This window comes from Acanthopagrus latus, chromosome 8, assembly GCF_904848185.1.
Source record: "Acanthopagrus latus isolate v.2019 chromosome 8, fAcaLat1.1, whole genome shotgun sequence".
In the NCBI taxonomy this organism is placed as follows: domain Eukaryota; kingdom Metazoa; phylum Chordata; class Actinopteri; order Spariformes; family Sparidae; genus Acanthopagrus; species Acanthopagrus latus.
In genome coordinates, this window is record NC_051046.1 from 20673348 (window position 1) to 20695312 (window position 21965).

At 39.8% G+C, this 21965-nt stretch overlaps 2 protein-coding genes across 6 annotated transcripts; one reads left to right on the top strand and one right to left on the bottom strand.

The window, feature by feature from the left end:
• The first annotated feature begins 10168 nt into the window (after window positions 1-10168).
• On the top strand, window positions 10169-17818 carry LOC119024948 (low choriolytic enzyme-like). Of its 4 annotated transcripts, none has more exons than XM_037108194.1 (8): window positions 10169-10496; window positions 11808-11907; window positions 12518-12631; window positions 13746-13901; window positions 14552-14669; window positions 14765-14943; window positions 15529-15610; window positions 16162-17818. In XM_037108194.1, the coding sequence occupies exons 1-8, from the start codon at window positions 10437-10439 to the stop codon at window positions 16292-16294; spliced, it is 942 nt and encodes a 313-aa protein (XP_036964089.1). In that variant the 5' UTR covers window positions 10169-10436; the 3' UTR covers window positions 16295-17818. The 4 variants fall into 4 exon arrangements, with proteins under 4 accessions (XP_036964089.1, XP_036964092.1, XP_036964090.1 ...); XM_037108197.1 differs by having other exon boundaries at window positions 10411-10496; window positions 12541-12631; XM_037108195.1 differs by lacking the exon at window positions 10169-10496 and adding an exon at window positions 11518-11723 and having other exon boundaries at window positions 12541-12631.
• LOC119024950 (high choriolytic enzyme 1-like) lies at window positions 17639-21736 on the bottom strand. 2 transcript variants are annotated; one of them, XM_037108201.1, is made up of 10 exons: window positions 21718-21736; window positions 21501-21579; window positions 20812-20857; window positions 20304-20456; window positions 19987-20104; window positions 19312-19490; window positions 18756-18837; window positions 18490-18620; window positions 17831-17871; window positions 17639-17754 (listed from the first exon to the last, which is right to left on the bottom strand). In XM_037108201.1, exons 2-8 carry the CDS (start codon window positions 21564-21566, stop codon window positions 18494-18496), a joined length of 771 nt encoding a protein of 256 aa, XP_036964096.1. In that variant the 5' UTR covers window positions 21567-21579; window positions 21718-21736; the 3' UTR covers window positions 17639-17754; window positions 17831-17871; window positions 18490-18493. The 2 variants fall into 2 exon arrangements, with proteins under 2 accessions (XP_036964096.1, XP_036964097.1); XM_037108202.1 differs by lacking the exon at window positions 17831-17871 and having other exon boundaries at window positions 17641-17754.
• Between the last annotated feature and the right edge of the window lie 229 nt (window positions 21737-21965).

Consider the following 21965-nt stretch of genomic DNA (forward strand, 5'->3'; position numbering starts at 1 on the left):
AAGCAAAGGGGTTCAAACCAAAAGCCCGATGTTAATCTTACACGAGTCGATGCTCAGAGTTCAAATCTCTCAGCTCCGAGTCTGTTTATCCCAGAAAAGCAGAGAGAGGATAGGGGCCCTCTCAGCTCCCAGATGTGGCATTTAGGATTAAGGGATGCTGATCCAGCCTGGTCATCCAGAATGAGGTTATTAAGTCCCTATTTAGGTCAAATGTTGCATGATAGACGTACAACAACGAGGGGAACGCAGCCATGTGATGACTTACGAGCGGTGTAGTGACAACATGTGGGTAAGGTAAGTATATTTTCATGAAAATACTGTATAATAGTGTTTTTTAAATACTAAATGAATACCTTTCTAAGGGTTATTTAATCATGTGTCTTGATATTCAAGCATTGTTGCAAACCCTGTAAAACAGATTTGGAAACTCAGGACAAAACCGCATGTTTCCTTAGATCCTGATCATTTCACGTCTTTGACGATCTGCAACTTTTTCACCCGACAACAGCTGAACTGTTGCAGCAGATGGTTTGAAATAGGGCTCTTTAAAGTGTAAACAGCTCACTAATGACTCCGTGAAGCTGAAATCTTGACAGTAACTCACCTCAAAACAATACAAAAATGTATTTTTTTCCTGCCTACAGGGCTTTCAGAAGCTTTTTTTTAGGTTACATACATTTCCCTTGATCCCACACACGCACACCTCTGCACACGGTTGTCATCAGCTTTCTGATATCCACGGGGGAATTCTGGATGTGAATTCCCGTCTTTCCCACAGAGATCTGTTTACCTTAATGTCTTGTCATGTGTCAAATCCTGAACCCGTGTCTAAAATTGAGGCAGATCAGCAGAGATGGAGCTGTCATGTGGAGATAATCCCTCCCCCATCTGAAAGGAAGCTTGTCATTAGCTAGCGATTATGGGGCGTGGGGGGGGTGACTCCGGAGATGTAGCTCGGAAACAACGACCCCCTCCCCACCACCACCAACCACCTCCTCTCCTCAGCCGAATTTGGCTGTGACCTCAAAAGAAAAAGTTTCCCCCCCCGAGATCTTTTCATTCAGTGAGTTCCAGGAAGTTTTGTGAATATCTGCAGTAATTTTCTGTTTATGCTCCCGAGAGATTCCCAGAGAATACGGTTCTCTCAGTAACAGTGATAGTGATGCCACAGGAGGAGCCGTGCCGTTTTCATCGAATACAGTTCGTGTCTTGTAGCTGTGCTTTCCCCCCTTGTTCCTGCTGCTGGTCTCTGCTTGCACCTGTTCTACAATTGATTTCTCACTGCGACTGTGACTTCAACATTGATTTAAAAAACTGCAGCTGTACATAGAAAGGATCCGCTCTTTGGCACCAACGGACTGATATCAAAAACGTGAAAAAAAATCAAAATCAAACTCCATGATAGTTACAGAGATAATAATTCTACAGGAAGTCATGGTCTGGCAGTTCTGCACAGGCACAAGAAATACATACAGCAATATCTGAGCAGCAAAGTTTCAATGCATTGAGAAACAACAGTTTCTAAAATGATTGACAACTCCACTCTGAAGAACTGCTGTGTAAAACATAAATAAAACAACAAAATTAGCATGAGTTTAAATGCAGTAAAACACTGACACTGAAAACATAAGTTGGCATTTGACTCCTTTCTGCTGGTAAGGAGATGCATTTGCCTTCCTGACGTTTCTTGTGTGTAAGGTTTGTCAAAAGGGGATAGCAGAAAGCAACAGATCACCAGGCTACATCCAGAAGACGCTAAAACTTGTTTTAAAAAGTCTCAATAACATTCTGAATGAGACAAGCTGCTCTTTTGGGAGCTGATGTTGGAAGTAGCTACGGAACGAGACATTGCGCTTCTTTCTCAACTCTGTTAAAGGGATAACCAATTATCTCCAAATATATCCTGCAAAATCTCAGGAAAGCATTTGATTTAATGACCAATGCAGATACCTCTATCGTACAAAATCTTTTAGAAAATGTGAATTAAAGGAACATCACTAACCAAATTCAAGTGTGAACGTGTCAGAAGTAACTCTTTTACGTGTGTTTTATATCCCATTACATAAACAAATGTACTTAACATGGTTGCAAAGCTTTCTTTAGGTTTATATCAAGCCTGTCTCACCTTCTGTTCACCTCTGAAAAAAATCAACATGCTCCGACTTGAACCTTGCTGAAGATTCATCATAGTCCACATTTTGTTAACACCGCGGTTGTGTGTATTGTTGATTCTTGTGCAACACATTGGGTTTCTCAGTGTGTATTTCCTGGCAAACCACTAAAGTATGTCCTACACAGAGCATGAAGCATAAAGGAGCAGTCGGGCCGGAAACACCAGTAGGCATGCCAGCTGTCTGTTGTTTAAACTCACACTAAGACACTAGAGACATAAATGCAAAGGTCTTACCTGTGATACCGCCCTGCGGTCTGGACGTCAGGTAGCAAGGCATGCTGCAGGTGTTAACTGTATTCAGAGGTCCTGGTCGCATCAGGAAGAGGAGGCAGATGCATTTCTATTCATTTTGATCTTTGACTTTGTAACTGCCCCATGAAGTTGTGAACATAAAGCTGTATTAACTTTAAATATTCATGTTTGGCTGAGTCGACTGTACAGTATGTTGAGCTGGGCTGAACTTTCCTCCAGTGTAGACAGAGGCGACACTTGATTGACACTTTTGATTATCTCTACCTGCCTGATCCTGTTCACAGAGCCAGTGGGCCGGAGCCAACCGTGACAATCACGACAAGTTTCTCATAAACACAGATAAGAAAGAAAGTCATTCATACCTTCCGTGTGGATACATTCTGAGCCGCTAATCCACTTGATTTATATGTATTTGGGCCAAAGGAAGAAAGTTCTGACAACATTCGATAATTTAACAAGTATCGTGTGTGTTTCACAGCCTGATAAATCTTCTTCCTCTGTGCCGCAGATCTCCGCTGCTGTCCAAAATCTATTAAAAACACAACAGTGAGCCATGCTGCTGCACTGGGTGACATGTTTTAGAATTATCATGAATACACGCTGAAGTTTATTTTGACTCAGTCTCTCATGCACCGTCCTGCTGGCCCAAATATTCACTAGAGCCCCGAGTATGTGTGCAACTAAAAATGCTCCTGAACAAACGCACAGTGTTCTCCTGTTCGGGTAACATCGGCTAAAAAAGTAAACAAAACTACAGTTCCCAGCAGCTTTAGGAAGCTACAGACACTTGTTTTTGGCTGTGTCCAGCAGCTTACAGATGTGTCAATCCAGAAGAATTTCCCTACTCTTTGCAAAGATTTCACAAAATGCCATATCCCTCAGTTTTAAAGAAAGTGAGTATGAATCCCTGGATCCTTATACCATGTAACCACGGTACCAAGTGTTTAAAATGATTCAAACCAAAGTCTTCAGTAGTTTTTGTGTAATCCTGCTGACAAACTAACCAAGAAACGGTTGTGGCGAGGATGCACCATATTTTGGCAGCTGTACAAATAGACAAGTAGTAGCTACAGCCGTGATGGATTCAAGTAATCATATAGTACTTCATGTAGCGTACATGTGTTACATGAAGTGACAACTAATTAATAAAGTGATTTACAAGGAAATCAAAATTTGTGCTGAAATGGACAGTAGTGCTTAGTTCAACCAAGAATATATCTTTAGGCCTCCTTACATCAGTTTGCCACCACAAAGCTGGCAGGACATGTCACGATGACTCTTTGAATACAACTGGGTTTGTTGCTGGAATTAAATAAGGAAAAATTAGAAATATCTTGTGGTTTCACACAAGCAAACGTTAAAATACTGTCTCAAGCTGCAGTCACTAGCCTGGCTGCCTTGTCGCCAACATTTAACTCCACTAACATCCCGTCCACCTCCGCTGGCCTCCGCAGGAAGCCAGCAAGTATTGAAAGACCGACTAACACAACTGTGGTTTTGTGAAAAAACATAGATTAATGGCAGCTTCTTCTTTTAACACTGAGCTTCTTTGCTTTAACGCTCATCCACCATACTCACATATTTCCATTTTAGGACCATGCCTCAACAATGTCCTTCCATTTACAAAGTCCTCTGACCTTTCTGTTCATCTGCTCTGTGAGCTCAGGTCCTTCAGATGAAGACTGAACTATTTACAAGCAGATGAGAGGAACCACTGTTCTCACTAACTTGATCCGCCCGAGCACCGATGTGGTTCATCATGTTTTCATGTTTGCAGTAACTGACGTCGCTGCCGTGTGAAGAGGGCATCTGAGCAGTCACAGAGGAATCTTTTGCTACGAGGCAGAGGGTTTATGGGTAACCATGTTACAGAGTGCGTCTAAAATGATGTTAGGATCTGAGGAAAGCACGCGGACGCTAATGTGAGGAAGCCTTGCACACATGACAAACATGTGGTTCTGCAGAGAAAAAATTATCCAGGAGATGGGGAAAAACTTTTTTTTTTTTCCAAGTTTCACCAAGTACCAAAAGTCTCCCATCAACTCGTAAGTATTGTCTTGGTTATTTTAAAGGAGCCCTACACAGATTTTCCACATGATGGTTAGTTTACTCGTCTTAATAAGTTTTGCTCAGCCTGTGAAAACACTTCTGTGGCTCTCAACCCTCAAGATTTCATCAGGAAAAGATGTTAACAATTGTGTTTGATAAATGCTAGATCTGTGTTTTTGGAGCTTGACCAAAACTAGGACAAAAACGTTTGCCTTGGTCGCTCAAATCCCTAGAACACTTCTCCTTTTGAGTCCTTTGCACACCAAGTCAGTCATTTTTCAATTTATTTTTAAATGTGGAGAAGATCAAAACATTCACTGAAGCATAAAATCGAAAATGTGGCGCATACTAGGCTGATCCTGGTACTTATTTTAAACCAAACCAAGGTGTTTGCCTCAACCTAACCAAGTCCATTTTGTGCATAAACCTAAACTAACGAGTTTTGTTTTGTTTTGTCACATTCAAGAGGGCATTTTCAGAACGCTTGCTATCAAGTGTCTCCTCTTTAACAATGCATAACATGTTATAAACTGATCATATGTTGTTTTTTTTTCTGCAAATCCTAAACCTGCAAAATAAAACATTGCTGTCAAATTTAGGGAGTGATGTGACAATAATGCTCCCTAATATATAATCTAGTAGCTGTATGAAGCATTTCTGCATGTGCTGGAAGAGATCCACAGATGACCCATAAAGCTTAAACCACAGGCTCCATTACAGGAATAATGAGCAGGAATGTCAGGACAACAGCCCCGAGCTCAAATGATGACCATCAGAGGAGTACCGGGAGAAAGTGGTGCAACCGGAGACGGCAGGACAGACACTGATGGATGGGGCTGGAGTCGGGGAGCAGCAGCAGGGTCCTTCATCCAGAGCCCCCCTCTGCCTCGGTCCTGTGGGAATACTTGGCTCATATTAACTCGCTCATTGTCGGGACACACAGCGGGCACAATGACTCCCTTTCTGTCGACGAGGGGATAGTGGACTGAGAGGGCAGCCGGGCGGCCAGTCGGCCATCACTGGGTCCTGTGTGCTGCGGCTCTGAAGCCGGACCGGCCAGCAGGCAGACAGGAAAGAAATAGAGTGAGACAGCGAGGCCCCGGATCTCATATCCTGGCCAGAGCTTCAAATGGGAGGACGTGGAAGGTCTAGATAGTGACTCCACTGACAGAGAGAGAGGAAATGGAGGGAAGCAGGAGGAGGAGGAGAGTCGGGATCTGGGCCACATCTCCGCCCGATTGTCCCTGAGGGGCTGCCAGAAGCTGAACCAGACCTCTGTTCAGTCACCATCCCTGCTGATCATGAAGTCAGCGCCACTCCGGCTTTTTCTTTTCCCTCTCTTCTCGCTCTCAGTTTAGCTTGATGTCTTCCCTTCACTCTCTCACTCACACTGTCTCTCTCTGTATCTGAAAACCATCACATGACTGTGGAGAGGAGCGAACAGGTGCTCCTTCTAAATACTGAAAGGCTGCAGTCACTGTTTTGTGTCCTCAAAGACAAGGTTCAACCCAATGAAAGAAAACCAAGGAAACATATAGAGGCTGTCATTTGATTTTGAGAGATTGATGATGCTGAATTGTGACATTGTTGAAGAACTTATTATACCAAGGTGCACTGTGGGTCAGTAATAGATTCTTCTGTCAGTTAACTCCTGATTTACTGATTTCTGCTTCAGTGTATTATTATGAATTGCAAATTGATAGCACGATGTAATGGATACAAATAATTATATTGGTTACCTTTAAATGTTGCTATCACTGCACATCAAACCAATCACCAGAACAAATGTTCGCCGAGTATGTTTCTGCAAAACCGCAGATAAATTAAAGCTGGACCTTTCTTTATGTTGCAATTTTACATTTGTTTAGGTTGAATTTTCTGTTTTTCTCTTGTCATATCTCTTTGTTTATTCTCTGGTTACATTTAGGCTAAAAAAAAAAAATGTGGTTAGGGTCAGGAAAACATCATGGTTTGGCTTAAAATACCTGTTTTGGTCATCTGAGATGTTCCTACTTCCCTTGAAAAATAGCCAGTTTTGGTCTCCTGAAAAATGGGTTTGAAAATATCACCAGCTCTCCTTGAAAAAGATTTTGTCACCATGTCACCTTGATAAAGACTTATTGACTCATCTTGACAGGATAATGTTAGCTCTCTGGCTAATAGCTGAGCCCAGAAGGTTACAGTGAGCTGAGTGGACTAATTTCACTCCCCTTGCGAAGTTGTCAGTTTAGTCCTATTTACTGGAGTAGTGAACAACGTTTCCATTACATAAGAACCTTATAAAAAGTATTAAAACTAAACCCTTGTTTACTCTCTTTTTTTGGTTCTGTTTTTGTTGTTGTCACTTTCCCTCTTGTCAGGGGTTTTGCCTCGCTACACAGATTTCACCTTCACATTTTGTGAATTTTCTTCTTAGTGTTTATTCCAACCTCCTTGTTCTCAAGGATTTGAGGAATTAGCAGCACACACCCACCACAATGCACAGTGTACTGAGGAATCTGTTTCTTGCAGTCTTTCTCTGAGACAGCTATTGTGTACACACCAACCAGTTCTCCGAACACTCACCTTGGCATCTTATTAATACGAAAGGATGTTAAACATATGTGGAATGTGAACGTGCATAAGACGAAGCAAGTTTAAGCAAGAGAATACGAAGAAGCGGCTTCAGACAGGTGCAGAAAGTCCATCGTATGCACTTTGGGTCGGGGTACATGACAGCGATACCTCCTTGCCCCGCTGTGATTCAGCATCGCAGTCGGTCCAACAACATGTGGCCGAGGTCACGACCCTGATACTTGCACCGGGTATCAGGGAGAACGACACTCTTGTTCAGAACCTGCGCTGACCTCCAAGATGCCAAGATGAGTCGTGCAGAAACTTGACAACTTCAGCGCTGCGTGGAGCTGTCATCCCCTCCAGCAGACGTTAACGTCCACTGGCTGTGTCAGTGTGTCACTCTGATTAAACGTCAACCACATTTTGGTGTTTTGTTTGCAAAAACCCTTTTGTCCATATACAGACTCTTTTGGTATTAATCATATCCAGGAAGAACATTTTGTTACAACCAATGGCAATCTGCCCAGTAACTACTTATTAACTAACCGCCTTTATTAACTTTGTTAATGCCCCATGACTGAGGCATCTGAGAAGGGCGGACCAACTACCCTGGGGCCGAGACTCCAGCATCAGTTCAATCAGGAAGTCTTAACACTCATTCACTCACAACTCTCCTCATTGCCTCTTAATCAGTTATATGTCAGAAATACCAACCAGATGTTGCCACAATTTAAGATCGAGCAGTCGTCATTGATGGAATGTAAGCAAGTGCATCTAAGAGGTACAGTTTTGAGGTACTTTAGTTTACTCGAGTAGTTTTGTGACTTTATACCACATTTTGGAGACTATTTACTCTCAACATTAATATGACAAATTTAATTACAAGTTACTTATCAGATTACATCATGCGGAGCCAAATTAGTTTTTTAATTAAATAACTTTTTTATGTCAATCCGATTTAAAAAAAAGTAGCACCCAATAGTACACAATATTTACATTAATGTAAATATATGACTAGTTTAATTTCATATGTACATTTGATACCTAATACCTATGTACATTTATTAAAGGAATATACACATCCTATATATACAAAAACTACTACTGCTTCATCATAAATGCATCATAATTATGCTTGAAGACTGATGCCTATTAACTTTGGCTGGCCTTAAATGTTGATGATACAGGACACTGTATTGCAGGATCAGATTCCTACACAGCATTACTGTAACTAGTACAACACTGTTTAGATTGTTCCCTCTGTACATAATCTGCACTGTCATCTCTCAGAGTAAAACTCCTGTCAAGAGACTTCATGCCTCAGGGCACTATCAGCTCTGCAGGGTGGCAGGCTGCTGTTGATCTCAGACTGCCTGTCAATCACAGCCACAGTCAGTGAACAATGTCGGAGATCCAGATTAGGACGGTTGACTTCAGTTGGCTCCAGATGACTTTGTCTGAGCCACAGTTATGGACAGAGGGACACTATCATCAGTTGTAAAACTACAGCCTATAGAAAGAAGCAATTAAGTACAGTATGGAAATCAGTGGAATGGAGAAGTGAGTCATGAGTCTAATGAAGTAAAATGGATTTTGGTGTTTATTTGAATTCTCTCACGGACTAAATTAACCTGCAAAAGATTTTTCAGTAGAGTCAAAGTGGCTTCAAAAACCCCTCACTGGATAAGCTACTGTATCAGTGGGTTCCTGAATGTGCAAAACATTTCACAACTGTGGTGATGTGTTGCCTCCTAGTGGGAGAGGAGGGACAAAGGTCTGAGAGAGCAGCAGGGCACTGTTTCATACGCAGTCACAGTCACAGTCACAGTCACACAAAACTATGGAGGACTGAAAATTACTAAATCCGATATCAACAGATGTATGGCTCGGTAATTCATTTAATATGTAGTTAAATGCAATAAATGTATTATTAATGTAGGCCTTAAAGAATTAATCAAATATATGAACATATCTACATGACTTGAATCGAAATTTCTGCTTTAATTTGCCAGTCTTTATTCACCTATTTACTTAACCATTTAATTTTCCATTTAAATGGAAAATTCAAATTTTTGAGTGTATTGTTTATTTCCACAGACTATATTTCTGTATTCATTCTGTATTTGTCTCACCGGATGGAAAGTGTTTTTCCCCACGTGTATTGAGTAAGTGAGATTACCCTGCTTGAGACAGATTAACATTTCTTTTTTACATTCCAATATGATGTTAATGGAAATTATATTGTAAGAATAACATTGTTGTGATTAAAACAAAATAATTGTTTGCAAATGTTACTTTTGGCTAAATTTGACTTCCTTAATTTGACTTTGGCAAAAAAAGGTCAGGCATCTATGAACATGACATGATATATATGTATGTATGTATTACATTTCCAAAATATTTAGGGCATGTCGTGGCTTTAGAACTTTCAAGAGCCATTCATACTAACACAGAGGGCACGCTCATTTAATCTAGCTGCAAAACAATACTGATTATTAAGTAGAAGCACAGGGTGGTGATAAAGTTGATTGCCTAAAGCTCCTCCTGGTTCACTTTCGGTTGTAAATATGGTGAAATAAACGGTGATTGAAACTGTTAATAGTAGTTCATATCTTTCAATCAGAGCATGTTATGGCATTGTATAAAAAGACTGCAATTAAAAAAAATGCTTAAAATGATCAAAATGTTAAAAATGCTTCTGTTAAACTGCAGTATAAATTATACAATATGATGTTGAGATAAAAGTCGTGAAAAAAAGAACACCTCACACATTGAAACGTCTGCCATTCAAAGAAATTTAATAACCAGGAGACATCTTCATGACACAACTGATTCAGCTTTTCACAACTCACGACGCCTCTGGACAAAGAAGAAAGAGACTGGAAATGCAAGAACTCAGATTCAGAGAGAATGAAGTGGAGTTAAGGGTGAGGGATCCATCACTCCTCTGACCTTGTGTTTGTCAGTCGCTGTGACCTCTCTGAAAAGCGCTTCCATTACATCTGTGAGCGGCTCCTGTATGTTCCCAGAGAGTAAACACTTAATCTCACTGCAGTCAGGTCACTCAGTCAAGATCAACGTCAACGTTAAACACTTAAACTCTGTCTTTGTTTTCTGGATTAGTAGGGTCATCAATCTGCTGTGGGTGGGCCTCACTGTCAGCGAGAGAGAATTGAATAATTAACAGAATGTTTATTGAGGTTTAACAAAGTAAATATACATTTTATACGCAGGATTATGGAGATCTGCCAATGCTGTACCGAAGGTGGTGCATGTTTTGCTATAACTTACTGAAATAAGGATGTACAGGTAAGGGAATAGCACTGTCTGCCTGCTCATAATCCTCCTGACACTAACGCCACTTTGTGTCTGGCTCTGACTGCTGGTTCGTTTCAGCCTGGCAGAGATGAAGTGCACCCTGGGTTTCCTGGCCCTGCTTGCAGTCTCAGCTCGGACCAGGGCAGGGGTAAGTACCACCGCTGCAGCTCTCAGTCCTAAAGAAGAGAAGAAGTAAAGTAGCATGGAATGAAAATATGCCTGTAAAGTGCAAGTAGACTGCTTCTAAATTGTTCTTTGGTACAATATTTGCGTAAATACACCTAGTTACATTCCACCACTGCATATGTATATGTATACAATGGTGGTTTTGGTTGTATGGATTTCTTGCTCAAATGAAATACTGACAGCTGTTTACCAATTTTAAGAGCGCCATCACAAGCAAGCAAAACATTAGTAAATCAATAACCTGGACTTTCTTGCATAATCTATAATCTGTTGTGGATGATATTCTCGCTGCCCTCACTGTCCTTTGTTTCTGCCTGAGACAGTAAAGTAACACAATAAAAAATCCATCCCTTTCATTGTTAATGCAGCTGCGGCGTTTTAATGTGACAGAACTATGTCTTATCATATCGTCGACTCAGCAATGTGTAAGTAGCACTAAGAGCTAATTTCATCTACTTTGACTTTGAGTTTTTTAGTCCAGTCATACAACGTTGTTTTTTGTGAATAAATAAAATAAAATAGTCTGATTGAATTAAATTAAACTAAATTAAGGCAGACGGTGCCATGTAAGCTGTGTTCACATGACTTCTGCATAATCACAAATCCGACCACTTCATATATTCACATTGTCTCAAGCTGACAGGTAATCTTTGCACTGAATGTGACACTTTACATTAAACTTATGTATTAGACTTAGATGGAAAATGTCATTAAAACAATCAAGTTCAATGATTTAGGCACATTATTATTTTAAGTGAACTTGTCACTGTCAAGTAAATGGCAAGTATAAAGCAGAATAAAACGGAAATAGTTAAGAAAGTTACACGTATCTTAGAATTGTACTGAGGTGCGATACTTGAATAAATGTTTGTAAATGTCTTAGTTACTCTCCACCTCTAGAGAGCAGTGATGGTAGCAGGAGTCCTTGAAGTGATACAGTAGAGTTGGTTGTACGACTCTGATATGTTCACGGAGAGCAAACACTTGATGACAGGGCGCTACAGGCGCTCAGTCAACTGCGATATCAACAGTAAACACTTCAGTTCTGTTTTTGTTCTCCTGTAACGGTCTCATATCCGCTAAGGGTGGACCTCAGTGTCAGAACTTAACCTTACTCTCTGCAGAAGATGACTGAGACCCTCACAGAGCGTCACACTTCCTGCTTCATATCTGTTACAATGAATTAAAGGTAAAGGGATAATACTGCCTGTCTGCTCCTAATGCTCCCAATGCTGCTTTGTATTTCACGCTCTGACTGGTGCTTTGTTTTCAGCCAGGCAGACATGAAGTACATGTTGGGTCTCCTGGTTCTGCTCACAGTCTCAGCCTGGACCAAGGCGGGGGCGAGAACCACAGCTGGAGCGCTCAGTCAGGTCAGCCGTCCTTTCACTAACAAATTATCTTTATTTTTGTCCTAAAAGTATTGTCAACAGGAAACACTGACTGCAAAACTTTTTACAGTCAGTGCGAATAGTTCTTGAACATTCAGTCCTACCACACAACCTTAGCTCAGCAAGACAAGGCAAGTTTATTTATAGAGCTACATTCAGACACAAGGCAAATAGCAATACAATGAAATAAGAAATGATGGATATGACATGTTTAAATTCTGCATTAAAATGTCTTAAAACGACTATGACTTTGTTATACGTATATATTGTTGAGTTATGCACTTACATTATCCCAAGAAACCCAAATTTTACTCGAGGTTTCTTTAGGTCATCGTTGTTATTTCCCTGATAGGGAAGTCGGCGAACAAGACTAAATTTAAGGTGATTAAAACTTTAAAACATTACCTCATCTGTAAACATTTGTATCACAGATTCAGAGCGTCATGCACTTACTGTTAATCTTTCTAACTTGAAGCCAAAAAAACAATTTATTTCACTTTTTCTCGGTGTTCAGTTGTAGATGATTCTGATTTCTATACAACACATTTCCTTCAGAAGTCAGATAGAGAGTAATATTTTCTCCTTACCACAGACACGCTGTCACCCTGTTTGCAGGTTGTAAAGAAAGCGGATGCTGGCAATAACAACGAAGACGAGGGAAAACTGACCGTCGCAGAGCAGCTGGAGAAAGCCAACAACAATCTCAGTGAGGCACAATGAAGGCGTCATGCTGACTCCAACAACTCACACTGTAAAACGAACATTGGGTCATACTGTAAGCTTTTGAAGGGGAACAAAAAAAAAATCGTTTTACTCTAACTTTACTGAATTACATGGAGTTTTATGCAGTCAAGACACAGCTGGGTTACATGGTTGAAGTCATACTGATGTAAACCCTTTTGACATTTTCACTTGTCAAAGCAGGAAAAGCACAGGTGATACTACAACTATTGAAAAAAAAAGAATTGCTTTGTTGAAGTGACACTGCAGCAGCTGAACAGACTTCTGCTATCATTAATTTAATTATTTACACTGGTGCTGTGCTTTGGCTGTTATGATGTCTGTGACACGTTAGTTTACAAAGGGCGTAACAGTAACTAAATGCTGGGTTGTGTGTGAGTGCAGTGACCTGTAATGGTTGTGTTTACAATGAGTGGACTGTTTGACTAAATCTCTTTTCGGTAGCTGGATACAGTTTGGCACTTACTTGACCCTACTCATTTATATGCAAGACCTGTGACATAAACTTAGGACACTCAGGATTCAGCAGGCTGGAAAGAACAAAAGCGTCAATAGCAAAACTGGAGTCCAAACAAAAAAAAAACAAAAACAAAGGATCAGAAATGTTTGAGAAACAAAGCAGGCAGCAAAAGGAGCAAGCAGGGGCAAATCTGAGCATTAAAAAAATTAGAAAAATACAAAAACCGAATCAGGCACAAACCAAAGAAGCACAGGTAGGCCCATGAAGAACACAGGACTGACGTGGGGAAACCGAAGAGGCAAAAAGAGAGAGAGGGGGAGACATGGACTTAAATACACAGAGAGTGATGACTGAAGAAACACAGGTGAGCAGGGAAAACAGTCTAAAAGTGGAGAAAGACACATGGACTGGTGACACAAGAGGACAAACAGGGACATGGGAAACTAATCAGGACAATCACAAGGGAGGGAAAACAAGACAAAGAGCAAGAAGTAACACAACATGACACAAGAGGATGAACCATGTGAAATGAAACACATACTGAACTGAACAAAAAATGACATAAATATCTGACCAGCATTGTTGTGACTGCTGTGTCTTCTTCTCATACATTCCTCAGACCGTTACCATGATGGCATTAGGATAAGAGATGACATCATCGTCGCTCGTCATCGCACCAAGAGAAGCACCAAACCCTCCACCCTGCATGATCGTCTGTGGCCTAAATCCAGCGATGGCAAAGTTTATATACCCTATATCATCGCTAACCACTACCGTAAGCACCTACGTATGCTCCCTGTGTTACAGGAGTACATTCAGGTTCTGTTCAGGCTTAATTTGATTCAAAGTAATTTCATTGTGATTTAATCTAATTACTAAATTAGTGACTTTTTTTGTCAACAAATCCGAAGCAAAGGCAAAAATTATCCGTGAACGTCCCACAAAAAACACTCTCCCAAGAGAATGGGACGAATCAACAAAAACACCATCAATCCACTGTTGTCTAAAAATGAGTAAAAACATATCAAAGAGCCAAACTGTTGCACTGGGTTCCTTCATTTCCTTCTTTCGGTTTACATTCTGCTTAATTCCACACATAGAATGTAATTCTGATGAGTATCCTGGAGCCCCAGATGTGCAATTATCTGCTGCTGGAAAAAGTGTCAAACATATACTTTCTAATTTTTCAGAAACATTGGCTTGAAACTACAGTGACCAGCTCACTGAGGAAATTAATAGAAATATATCATTCTCAGCTTGGGGCTGAGAGTTACAGGGCTAGGACTAAGGATAGTAATAACTGACACATTATTTTTTTGGGCCTTTTCACGGGATTTGTTGACAGAATGGAAAATGTAGAACAATCTCCCTCTGTGATTTCTTTTCAGCATGTGGTTTTTTTTATCTTTATGTTTTCCCCTCCAGCCTCTGAGGAGCTGGATATCATCAAAAAAGGCATCGACTCCTTCTCCTCCTCCACCTGCATTCGCTTCCTTCCCCGCACCACCGAGAAGGACTTTCTCTACATTCAGTCTCTGAATGGGTACATGAAAGATTAAGTTTGCCTGTTAATGTTAATGACAATCCTTACGACATAAACTTTTGACGAACTACCTGTCCTATCCAACATCTCCATAGATGTTACTCCTACTTGGGCCGCCAGGGTTACGGGCAGATAGTGTCTCTGAGCCTCCAAGGCTGCATTTACCTCGGGACGGTCCAGCACGAGCTGCTCCACGCTCTGGGCTTCAACCACGAGCACTGTCGCTCCGACCGGGACCAGCATGTCCAGGTCCTGCTGCAGAATGTCATGAAAGGTAGGCTGCAGCGGTGAGCAGGCAGAGAAAACAGATTCCAGACAGATTCCAAGACTATTCTTGGCTCATAAGAAAAACGCTGAACTATGGATTTTATAGGGCTTTTTTTGTTTGTTTTTGGAAATGAAATGATTGTTTCATGAAGACAACCACAGTCCTCATGTGCTGTTTCATTCACTGACTTTTGTTCACTGGCTTCATCAGAAAATGCCTTTAAACTGACAACTGTGGTTACTTGATACGTTACAGATTTAGATTTAACATACATTTATGATCAATTTATAATAATCTCAAACATGATTATAGATGATCTATTACAGAACAACCCAACATAATCTAAAACTACTTCAACACCACTGATATATTGAAACTATACATTTTATGTTATCTACTTGTATTTTTTCCATGATCCTACCCTCTCACTGAAGTTACACAGTGCAGAAACAAGTGATAGAGACAGAGAGAGACACCATTCACTCTATCACAACACACTGAACCATCAGCATGATTTTGAAGCTGTTACCTTGAGATCAAAAAGTTACTTAATGTTGCTTCAAGTACCGGATATTAATATTTCCACTGCAGGTCAGGATTTTAACTTCAAAAAGGTCAACACTCTGAACCAGGAGACTCCATACGACTACAGCTCCGTCATGCACTACGGCAGGTCAGTTTAACTGACTACTTTGTACTTAATTTTAAAATCTTACCCAAGTTTTTAACTGTCTGGTGCCCACTGACTTCCATCTGTGCATTCTGTGACTAAATACATGCTTTTCTGTAGAGTGCGACATAAAAAAGGGGTGACACCAAGACAACCTAAATCCTCCATGGGTTTGATTGGATGAAGCTTGAGATATTCTTTATGTATACCTAATGAGACAAAGACAAAAAATATCCCATAATAAAATCAAACCCCCAATTTAATAAACAATGTAAAGCCCCAAGCAAGTATATTGTTTCACTTTTTAAAAAGGCTCACCAATGTAATTTTTGACTAATATTACTCAAACAGGAGAAACAGTGCACCTGTAAGGGACTATTTATAGAGGATCAATTTATTGTTTCTGTCTTTTAAAGTGAATTTTTGAAAATAGGAAAAACATAGAATAGTACTACTTATCATTTAAGTTTTGTATTTTACACAACATCTCTACTTGAGCAGCAAAAAAATCCACTTTCAAATCACTGATCACTCTGGTCGTCTCCTCCTTTAAGGCTGGCTTTCTCCAAGGACGACCACAACCCCACCATGGTGGCTGTCCCAAAGTCCAATTCTGAGTTCGGCACGGCTACAGAGATGAACCAAAACGACATCAACCGCATCAACCTGCTGTACTGCAGCGACTAGTCCTCCAGCACAGAACGTGTCACACTGAGGTTTCTTTGACTAACACTAATGTTCTTATTTAAACCCCTGAAGTCTGTACAGGATGTGACACTTGGTTCAACGTCACTCCAACACACACAGTCTGTCCAGCGCAAAGCAGAACAGACTCACATATCATGTGTGAAGACTTTGAGAAAATGTATTAGAAAGATATTAAGTTCTGTTCTTGGTGAAATAGAAGTCATGATCGTATTCCAGTGAAGAACATTCATTCATTTTAAACAGTTAATACAAGCACTCATGTCCTCTGGAATCCTTAAGAAAACAAAGCTTAAGGGAGACATACTATGCTCAGGTTCATCATTTTATTTTGGGTCACTACTTGAAAAAGTTTACATGCTTTAGTCCCCAGAAAACACAGCCTTGTCTCTTTTCTTTAGGTCCCCTTTAAACATGTGATTAATAAAGCTTACCTCACAGACACTCAATAAACGGTTCTGTTAGTGTTTCTGTCCAGGTTTGGATTAAAGCTGTTTTTTGTATACACCGAAGAAAAACATGATTGGAAAAATAAATAAACCCGCTGCGACTGATAAGACCTTGATGCCAGGTGCTTATTCCCATGATGCTGTTTCCTGAAAGAGAATTTTACCTTTAACCAATAACACTCTTTATCTTAAACGTTTGGCAACAAATATATATTTATTATTCAAAACTGTGATGTGATCTGTATCTTATTTTGTCTCCAGATAATTGATTTAACATTTTACAAAGAAATTGCAAGATATTTTCAAGGCATCACTAAGTACTCTTCGATACTTATTGTTGCAAATTCTTCCGTGTGACTTTTCAGTGCATAAATTAGTCCCGCATCTTTTCCGACACATACAAAGAAATACAACAGAACGTGCAGAGCCATCGGTACAAGTGTTGATTTAAGATTTAGAAGCAGGACATCACTTTTTTCCTGTGAAATTCTAGGAATATTTTACATATCTTATTTCTGGACAACTTTTTTTTTCTCATTTATTTATCAAGCCAGACATTTCTTTCACATATTAAGAGTAAATAAACATCTCATAGTATCAGTGTCAGTGTAATATCCCCGGCTGTCAACTCATTGAGTGATCTTTGTGGCGGCCATTTTGTCCCTGTCTCTCTCACAGACAGACACAGTTATATACTTATAAAGCATCAGGCACATGCAAAATGTATGAAGAAATGTTCTACTTTTTCTCTTTTATATTCACTCATTTCACGGTTTTCATTATATCTTGTTTGTAAGCTAAAAGAATGTTCAAGCAGGAGTATTTCTGAGTATGATTGAATTCTGGTAATTCTGATAATTAAGTACACATAACAAACTGTATGTTTTAATGCAAATTTATTGATGTTGATTGAATCATGGAGAATTTATTGTTGACCCCTGAAGACAGCAATGATGACGACTCTCGTCCTGAAGTATGCATCATCTCATTCACCTGTTTAGAAAGAAAATGTTATAGTGGTTGATAAATGGATACATTAAATATATTTGAGAATGTGTATGTAACCCACCTTGAATACTCAGAGTACTCAATTGTATTCAGGACCAGTAACTAGGTTTGTAGGAGGGTTAAAGAGAAAATGACAGACACAATAAGTAACTGGAGCCATGGGGTGCTGTGAACTTGAACTATATTGGCACTTTTAGGGGTGGTATCGTCCTCAGAGCAACAGGTGATCTCTGTCCAACTCCTCGGGACAAGGAGGTATCTCGTTCATTGGGGGTTCGCCATCTCCTTCATCAAAGAGAATCCAAATCCAAAATCTAAGGATTTCCAGGAATCTCAAAGACCTCGCCAAGACGCTGCCAAATGTGGTAAACTCCTAGCGTACAGATCCTTTTGATCACCTCTCTCACTTATCATCTCATTAACAACTTTCACTTACACTTTCACTTAAACTGAACTTATTTCTGCACTTGGAACACTCGTCTGCTCGCTTTGTTGTTCTTATTCGGTGTTGTCAATCTCCTGCAGGAAACGAGGTGGAACTTACTTTCCCTTTCCAGTGGGAAGTCTTCATTTCCTGATATAGCCAATAAGAACCAAGTATGAACCAAATCACTCTAATTGTCAGCAAACAGGAAATAATATGGGGAACAAACAATATAACTGGGCCCAGTTCTTTACTGGGTTACATGTTGTTGACAGGATGCATTGTGGTTATTTTACCTGTTCAGCACTTGTACAGCTTGTTGAGTCTGATGATGTCCATCTGGCTCATCTCGGTGGCCAGGCCGAACTCGACGCTGGAGTCAGGGATGGCCACCAAGGTGGGCAGGTTGTTCTTTGAGAAAGCGTACCTGAAGCCACAATAAGACATTGATAAGAGTTGCACCACATACAGCACACCCAAACCAACCCCTTGCATTTTTTAAAATTCTCTCCATCACATATAGCAGCAACACTCATAGCAGAGTAGCTTTTGTTTCACTTACTGGTGGTAATGCATGACAGAGCCGTAGTCGTAGGGGGTGTCCTGGTTCAGAGTATTGATTTTGTCAAAGTTGTGCTCCAATCCTAAGGATTTAACAAGAAAACAGGGCTGTCATGAAATCCGTGCCTGTGATATAATGCTGTGAAAGAGAAGTTTGACATTTTGGGATTCATTTATTTTCTTGTGGAGAGTTTTGCTGAATGAGTCAGAACATTTTGTGGCTCAGAGCAGCACTTAAACCTTTGAACATGTTAATTATTGAGCTTTAGCTGTGCTGGTAGGCAGACTTTGCTACCAGAATCAGGTGAACTGTTTCCAACTATTTCCTTTCTTTGTGCAAAGCTAGGCTAAAAGACTGGTGGCTGTAACTTCATATTTAAAGGACAGATATGACATTAGTATCAATCATCTCACCTGATTCTTGACAAGAAAACTATTAAACGTGTTTCTTAAAAAGTTCAACTAAACTTAAATATGTGGCATCAGATAGGGTACATCCTATCTTATATTGAGTGCAAATCTTAATATTGTCTCTTTTCACTAATTTAATCACACACCAGGGGTGACGTTCTCCAGCTGGACACGGATGTACTGGTCGCGGTCAGATCGTTTCTGCTCATGGTGGAAGCCCAGGGCATGGAGCACCTCATGCTGCACAAGATGGTGATAAACACAGCCCGAGCGAGACAGAGACAGATCCTGTCCGTAGCCAAGACGGCCAATGAAGGAGTAGCACCTGGGAAAATTCAGGACAGATCTCAGACAGCATATAGATACATTAACACAGATTCACAAATTAACACAGTGACTGGGAAAAATGAGAAAGTTACCTTGTCAATGGTTAGCAATGTGTGTGCATAAGATAAGTGTGATATTATTGTCATTAAACAGATTAGTTATGTTTTTTAGAAGAAGGACACAAATGCACAGAGGTCACATAGAGATGAACATAAAGATAACAGGTGAAAGAACACAGTAAATTCATAAGGACTGATTACCAAATGAAACACAGCTGAACAGGAAAAAAGGCTGTAAATAGACAAAGACAGGAAGTTTAAAGTAAAATATGACACACAGGACACACATACAAACAACAGAATAGAACAGGAAACACATATTATAGTGCCGCATATTTTTCTTGGAGACATGGTTGTTAAAGGAAAACACGCATGGTAGAATAAATCAGGATATCATGCACAGTGTGTTGTACACCTCATTTAACACACTCTTACCCATTAAGGGATCGGATATTCAGGAACTCTTTCTGGGAGGTGCGTCTCACAAAGCGGATACAAGAGAATTCATGGAAGGACTGCAGACCTCGATCAATGATTGCCACCTCACGAGAAGCTGGAAAATTATAAAAACATTTCATATTAAACGTGAAATATTCTATAATGACTAGAGAATCTATTGTTTTTACATTTTTGAATTATGAGCCATTGAGAAACACGTGAGGAGTTGCCTTTCATCTCATGACTTTATTTCTAATTGGTTTATTAAAAAAACACAGTTTGGACATTAAAGAGCCACACTAGGAGCTACTCACTGTACACTCTGGAGACGGCGTAGGGCACGTAGACGTACCCATCGGCAGACTTGGGCCACATGCAGCCACTCGATGTGCAGGGGTCAGCGTTTCTCTCAGCCTCAGAATTATAGGCAACATCGTCCTCCAGATATGGATCACCAGGCGAACGGACTGCAGGGCACAGTCACCATAAGATTAATTCTCACAAGATCTGATTTGTAGTTTCTGAATATTTTGCAGGTATTCAGCATTTTTACACAGACGTTTAGACCAACTAATAAAGAAATAAGTAAGTAATAATTTCCACCAGATTTTTATTCCTGAAAACAGAATTAAAACTCCATGTTTGAAAAAAATAATGAAAATGTGATTGAACAATTAAATGAACAAATTACATATGAAAAAAAACTCTTTCTAAAATCATGGCTGGTAAGCAAGAATACCCAGACATATCTCATCTTGGAACAGAGCACCAACTTAAAGCTTAAATTAATCTGACTAAAATAAAAAATAAAAAAGTCCTTACCAATATTCCTGTTCACTCTCTCAATTTGCTCTGAAATAGTCAAAGCCTGATGACCTGTGGAAAATTTAGATTTTAGTTTATTCACTGCGTACCGAGCTCCGGTGACACAACTAGTGACACTTTGATAAAAGATCTTAGACTTCACTTTTAAATCTACATCAGTGTTTTTAGAAATAACCTTACACGGTATGTTTTATTATAAGGCAACAACACTATGGATATTATATTTGGATAAAAAAGGACAGCAAACTTACAGAATCAGGAGGTTTCCAGAAATTGCACATAAAGAAAAAAGACAGAAAAGCAGATTTTGACTAAAGAACTGAAATATTTACTCAACTTTTGTACTTAAGCACATATCTGAGGTACTTTTAGATTACTTGTGTAATTCAGTTTTGGAAACTATCATAAACTTTATTCTTCTACTTGATTATATGCAACAGAGAAATGCTGTACTTTCAATTGCAATTATTTCACAGATATAAGTCCTTTTAAGATTTTATAAAAAAAAAAAAATGCGAACCATATTATACTTGCATTCAGCATATACTAACAAAAAACTGTGAAGTTGATGAGGTTAAACATTAAATACATTGTCAAAAAAGATTAGCAATTGATCAAAATCTGTTTTATTAATTATATTTTATACAGCGCCCCAAGAAAAGACAGTTATATGTCGCCAAACTCACCTCCCTCTCAGCCAAAGCTGACACAGCCACCAGGACCGCAAGGCCCAGAATGCACTTCACATCCATGTCAACAAACAAACTGTAGCAGAATGCAAACAACCAACAACACATCAACAAACAACAAACCCTCCAAAAGATGATTTATGGATCATATGTTTGTCATCTTGTTCAGTTAAAAACCAGTATAGATGAGAATTTATTAATACAGCTCACTTACCGCTTTCCCTGAGGTGAGAGAAACACTGCGAGTGAGCGTCACATCATCACATTATAAAGCACCAACAGAACCGGAATCAAATCCTTGTAAGGGTATTCAGGACCGTGATGGAAGAAACTAGTGGAAACAGACCAGATTAGAATATTTCACCTTGGTGCCACATTGCATTTTCCCATAACAAGAGCCTTTTTTCATCTTGTTTGATTTGGAGCAAACACACGGCCTCAAACAGCTTCTGTCAACAAATC

Excerpts from the sequence above, each read along its gene's own strand:
- LOC119024950 (XM_037108201.1), bottom strand. The coding sequence starts at position 21,566 with ATGGATGTGAAGTGCATTCTGGGCCTTGCGGTCCTGGTGGCTGTGTCA. Across the intron at positions 20,858-21,500 it reads CAGCTTTGGCTGAGAGGGAG|GCTTTGACTATTTCAGAGCA; the intron begins GTGAGTTTGGCG and ends ACAGGTCATCAG. Across the intron at positions 20,105-20,303 it reads CGCCGTCTCCAGAGTGTACA|CTTCTCGTGAGGTGGCAATC; the intron begins GTGAGTAGCTCC and ends ATAATTTTCCAG.
- LOC119024948 (XM_037108194.1), top strand. The coding sequence starts at position 10,437 with ATGAAGTGCACCCTGGGTTTCCTGGCCCTGCTTGCAGTCTCAGCTCGG. Across the intron at positions 13,902-14,551 it reads TATCATCGCTAACCACTACC|CCTCTGAGGAGCTGGATATC; the intron begins GTAAGCACCTAC and ends TTTCCCCTCCAG. Across the intron at positions 14,944-15,528 it reads GCTGCAGAATGTCATGAAAG|GTCAGGATTTTAACTTCAAA; the intron begins GTAGGCTGCAGC and ends TTTCCACTGCAG.